General features: G+C 32.9%; 1 protein-coding gene across 1 annotated transcript in view; it reads left to right on the forward strand.

Moving 5' to 3' along the window:
* LOC135207261 (uncharacterized) overlaps window positions 1-5,945 on the forward strand; it is a 183,315-nt gene extending 177,370 nt beyond the window's left edge. Inside the window, exons 10-11 of the mRNA XM_064238915.1 lie at window positions 1,655-1,772; window positions 1,906-5,945. Coding sequence (XP_064094985.1) covers window positions 1,655-1,772; window positions 1,906-4,018 — 2,231 coding nt within the window. The 3' untranslated portion in view covers window positions 4,019-5,945. The remainder of the gene's footprint in view (window positions 1-1,654; window positions 1,773-1,905) is intronic.
* The last annotated feature ends 451 nt before the right edge of the window (window positions 5,946-6,396 follow it).

A 6,396-nucleotide genomic window follows, 5' to 3' on the forward strand; every position in this document is an offset into this window, starting at 1 on the left:
CCATATGGTTGCGGGTTAATCCTCATAAGGAAATACATGTACCTACCTGGCATTTTAGTTAACCTAAAGATACAATAGGTATATACCAAAGTGAAACATTTATCCTTTATAAATGATGGTGAAGCTGTGAACATAAAAAAAATTCTAGTCTAAAGTAACAATTCTTTGTTTTTTATCAACTCTGTTGATATTTCTTAGAAATCTCATTGAAGGGAAGGACAATTAGTAGAGCTAAAAACGTTTCCTTTGATGAAAGTTGCCTTAAAGAAGGCAAATTTCTTTTTTAAAGTTCTCAATTAAATTCTGAATGTCTTTGTCTCCCAATAGAGAATTTTTTAAGCAAAAATATTATGGGAATCTGTGACAACACTTCAGGAAATATAAAGAAGACCCTTCATACAGCAGCAATTTATACCCCTTGGTGAATATCCTCAACAAAGAGTATGGCATAAGTAGAATACATATTAATACATGGGAAAGGTGGACAAGTAAAATTTGATGGAATACTGAAAAATAATGATGTTAGTAAAAGAGAGTTAGCAATAGTAATTATGACAGACCTACTACGTGCACAGAGAGGATGGTATAATCAATAAGACTACAATCCCAGAATTAAGATGACCAATCTTAACATTAACAGAAAAACACAATAGACCTACAGTATGTGCTATGCAAGACAAAAGAGCAATGACATCAGGTCAGGATTAGCCCAACAGTTTTAACAGGACAGAGGCAAACAATGAAGGAAACAACAGACAAATGGTACATGAATACAGTGGAGGCATTCATGAATTGTCTTACTTGCATGATAAAATATCTTCGGGTACAAAATCAGTGACTCTTAAATGGGATGGCTGTACTAGAAACAACCCTGAACAATGTTTCATCTAAGAGGTCAGTTATCTACATGGAAAGGCAGAGAAAAAATGAATGGGAAAGCCACAGACTTCAAAAGGAAATCAGTGGTGATGAAAAAGAAGAATCATTGAAAAGCAAGTGAATAGGAAAGGAAGTAAGACTGAAAGAGCTGATAAAAACGTTGTCATTTTCAAAGCTGATGTTAGAAGGGGTAGAAGGGACACACAAAAAAAAGAAATCTTATCATTCACAGCAATTCATCAAATAGGTAAATGACTAGACAATGAATAAGAAAACCACAATAAAATATAAGCTAAGCAAATATCACTTGGATTCATACATGAATAATAATCTAAATTGAGAAATTTGGGTCTAATTAACCTGACATATGCCAAAATGGAAAATATAGGAAAACAAAAATATAGAGGAATACACGTAATTAGAAGTAATCTCAACATCAATGTCATTCAGTATGAGCTAACAATGAGGAAAGAGCGCAGAGAAGCAACACAAGTGAAGAACAAACCATGATGATTGGATCAGACTGATAACTCACATAGATGTACAGTAGTACTAGTCACACTTTGGACAATCATTTTAGCCAAAATGTTATTTCATTTATTTTCTATTCTATATGTTGACAAAATTAATCAGTTGTTCTCTCTCCAGATTCTGACAAGCAAAGGAATTTCACTTATTTTTTGTTAACTGTTAAGTCCTTGGTAAGTCTACCTTGGTAAGTCTACTTTGATCACTGACTTAAACAAAAGGTAATTATTCTGATTAATATTCACAGATGGCGATGATGAGTATTCCTGTTCTGGTTGTAATGAAGGAGAAATCGCATGTTCTACTGTTGGATTCTGCTTTTATCCTAATGCTACTTGTGATGGCATACCAGACTGTCCAGATGGGTACGTATTAATAAAGATGATTATACTGTTGTATATACAGTACGTACTGTATAACTTGATTTACAATTGTTGTATAAAAAAATGTTTTCCTTTTGTATTGCTCAAGTAATTAGCAAATTTTATGTCTGAATAGGTGGGATGAATCACTGGCAGTATGTGGAGGGAAAGAGTGCAGTCCAGGAGAGCTGCCATGTTGGGATAATGACCACTGTGTAGAGCACTCTCGTCTTTGTGATGGTACACCTGATTGCCCAACATCTGAAGATGAAGATCGAAGCTTTTGTATTGCTTTTAAATCTATGCAAGAGACTACTACACTTGCAGTTGACCTTCAAGCATCTTTGTGTGACCAAAAGCCTTACATGAAAGAAACAAATTGTTCTTTGGATAATTATCAATGTGAAAGTGGTGAATGCATTCCTAAAATGTACTTCTGTAATGGACACTCTGATTGCCAGACAGGAGATGATGAGGAGCCAAATGCATGCTCATTTTACAACAAAACACCTCCAGGAATGGGTCAACACCCTCAGAATGTTACTCATTCAGGAGGAACTAAGATAAATGAATGTGGAGAAAACATGGTAGAGTGCCCCTCAGGGAAGTGTGTATTAATGAATAAAAAATGCTCCCTTGATGAGATGTGTAATGATTCAATTAACAAGGACGAATGTGAACTTGGTACTAGTTTAAATTTAAGTAATGACATAGAGGACAATATCATTGAATCTAGTTCAGAGGATGAAGGATACATGAAACAAAATATCTCGGATAAACCTAACAATTTAACAACAAATGAAGTAAAAGTATTAGGTAATGTGACAAACTTCAATAATGTTGAGCACAATTTAACATCGCCTCCTGTTCTGAAAGATCTTGACCTGGGAAGTTTAGAGGAGGACACCCAAACTCTTTATCAAACTCCATCACAAGAAGTTGTGCATACTCAAGAGTCAATTTCATCAAGTGATACTGATTTTAATATCAGAGTAATTGTCGAAGACTCTTCTTCAGAATCTAGTGAGGGGGAAAATTTGGACATTGGCTTCAAAGAAAACAATAAGAGTAGTGCTGACAGCATTGAGCTTCCCAACTGGATACGTGATGACCAAAACTTATCTACGAATTCTTCAGAGAGCCAAGAGTTATTCGTAGAAGAAATTGTTCCTGATACTACTTTAAAAGTATCTATTTCAGACTCAGATATACTTTCAAACTTCAATACCTCTTTAGAAGAAAATGAAATTGATGAGGCTGTTAAAAACACAACAAAAATTCTTAAACTAGATTCTGATGAAGAAAGTGATGATACAGACTCACACTTAGAAACTTTATATGATTCTATGAAGGACAGTGATGGATCTGAGGAAGACTTACGAAGAGATAATTCAGAGGACAATGAACCAGTTGGTCAATTTAAAGCTAATTCCAGTGATGAGGATAGTATTATTGATATTCCAAATTCAGAAATTAATATGACTACTAATTTACCACTAAATGCTACTTTAGATAGTGACTTACTCATACAAGATGACAGTGAAAATCAGACTGCAGGCAGTCAGTTCACAGACATCGACACTACAACTTTGGCATTCATAACAGAGGAAATGACTTCTCTTTCTACTACTGATAATAATCAACTACTTATAAGTACTGCATCAGACAAAAAAGATGAAGATGTGTTACAAAAGGCAACAGAACCCGTAAATGATAATATTCATCCATCACCAGGTCCTACAAACCAAGATACAACAATTTCTTCACACCTTCTAAGAACAGAGTTAGATCATTCAGAACATAAAGCAGCATCCCAGGATGAAGCTCAGTACCAGTCTACTACTGAGTTAGCAATTACGGATCTTGAAGATTCTACAACAAATGCTGATGTAACAATACCTGTCACTACAGAACCAGATAACTGGAAAGATATGGCAGCTGGACAGAAGAATCTCACTATTCTCATAGCTGTTCATTCTGTTGGAAATGAGAGTAAAATACCTCAGTACATTATTCATGGCCTCGATGGAAGTACATATGAGTATGAAGTTGTTGGTGTAAATGAAGAAGACAGTTTTAACAGGACAGAGACAAACAATGAAGGAAACAACAGACAAATGGTACATGAATACAGTGGAGGCATTCATGAATTGTCTTACTTGCATGATAAAATATCTTCGGGTACAAAATTAAATTGTGAAATTCCTCTAATGATTCTCGTCATTTTTGGTGTCATTCAAAATATATAAGTTACAATGCTTCCTGTACTGAACTTTTTTTCATGTTAAGTTAAACAGTGCTATCAAGATTTTATACTGGCAGGTAAGGATCACTTCAAAAACGAAAACAGTTTCAAACCAAATGTTACCTTGTAAGTATGGAAATGCTTCAGAATGGCAAAACAATATTAAAAGGAAATACCATTATATAAACCACAAGTGGTCAAAACCAGAGTAAAAATTAAAAAAAATTATCCAGCAGATTAATCAACATTAAAAGAAAATATTGATGAATTGAGCACTATATCATAAGAATTTATTTTTACATGCCAAAAAATACAGTGTACATTCAGTTCATTTTTAAAAACAATATTTTCTCCTTTGAATCTTACACTGTCCTTCCTGGCTGTTTCTGCTATAGGGCAAATATAACATTTCCTTATTTTCAGTCAAAATTGTCACAAGCTGAAAATCTTTATTTACCATTTAACCGAATCTTTAGAGCTAAAATAGGTAGTGTACTGAAGTTGCCCAATGTTCCATACCTAGGAGGAAGCACTTGCTACCATACTGTACATAATGAAAATAAACAAAGTACAATAACCATATTAAATAAATTGGTTTTTAAATTCTATTTTGCTACGATTTTGCTTTAGGGTCTGCCTCATCACTTGAAATTTATAATGAAAGTTTTTCTCTTAAACAGTTTTGTAAATAATATCTGGAAACCATATTTCATAGAAGTAAAAATTGACCATATCAGGATCATGTAGCACAAGAATGACGTTAAACCAAAATAATACGAATCAAACCTGTAAGTACATAATGATATTTTATAAGGAAAAATGTCGTGGACTTTGTAGATTTACGGAAATATTTAGTTGAGTTAGTTCAACAAAAATAAAATATGAGTGAATTATGAGTTGCATTATGTTCCATGATTGATCATGATTGGGATTAAAAGTAAGATATATGATTACTAATTATTTTTTCATATATTTTAAGAAAATAATTAGGTACTGTATATTAAATATTTTCTACAGTGCTACAAAGGATATACAATGGATGTGGATTTATAATGGGTCAATGGAATAGAATGGTGGGTATGCATTTTCAAATGATTTATCAAAATTATGCAATGATCGATACCCTATGGTTTATTATATTGCAAATGAACACTGAAAACAGTTAAGCTAGTTTTTCGCATATTTTGCACAATGATCTTTGCAGTTCAGTATATTACAAAAAACCAAAAGTGTTATTCCAGCCCTCCCCATACAATATTCTCAATGAAACTTGTAAAGGTGTCATCTTGCTCCTACCTCATTTTAAAATGCATATTTCCAGAAGAATCAAAGTTTATTTGCGGTTAGGAGACATTTTGGACTTGTAGTCCTCAAATCTCATGAGTTAGCTTGCAGAATTTATTTATATATATCTATTTTTCTTTTTTACAAAGATGGTTTACAAGACCAAGAATAGTGAAATTTCTGTCATTCTTTGGCCACTATCAACTGCATTTTGAAATCAAATACTGTACCTGTATTGCAATAATTATGAGTTCATTAGAGTATTTATTAATCAGATGTACAGTTTACCAAGTATTGTCTATTGAGCATCTATAACACATGTACTAGAATATTATATAGAACTTGAATTTTATCACCTCATAAAAACTGATGTAGAATTAGTATTTTATACAATGTTTATGCGTCCCTTAACCTTATCATAAAATGATGGTAAATCTTCTTTCGTGGTTAAGCAAATTAAGTCATTGATTAAGCAAATTAAGTCAAGTACTAGATCACACATACATAGTATGCATGAAAAGGAGATTTAAATTCATTACCTTATCAAGAACTAAATGCTATACACAAATTGGCTTTGTAAACTTCAACACAGTGAATAAATGTTAAATGATATTAGAAGCGGAAGAAATAAAAATTTGGTGGATAGATGTAAATTTTTTACGTCCGCAATAACCTAAGGTATTTCACATCCTGAACTGGAGAGCACTAAAAGCACACTAAAATTCTTTCAACTTGAAAACGTAGATTATGTCGTAAGAACTCACTACCCATCTAAACTATTTACCAAATGACAAGCTTTGAAATATTTTAGTGGACTTACATTCCTACTCCTGGTTACTGCAATATCAAATGGCATAGAGATTTTTCTATTTGGTGAATCTTGATCCTTATTTTTGTCAAGAACTTTTTGCAACACTGGCTCACCTCCATTTTGGTTGGCTCTTGATAACTTACGTATTAATGCTGCTGCATAATCCAAAGTTTTGAAGTAATCTGGTGCTTTTAGGCTTTATGATTTTGTACATATTATTGACATGCATTTATGTCAATATCAATTTCATTGCTTAAGCATAGTTTAGAGGGAATTACTATAAAAAA

The sequence above is a fragment of the Macrobrachium nipponense genome, chromosome 32 (assembly GCF_015104395.2).
Source record: "Macrobrachium nipponense isolate FS-2020 chromosome 32, ASM1510439v2, whole genome shotgun sequence".
Lineage (NCBI taxonomy): Eukaryota > Metazoa > Arthropoda > Malacostraca > Decapoda > Palaemonidae > Macrobrachium > Macrobrachium nipponense.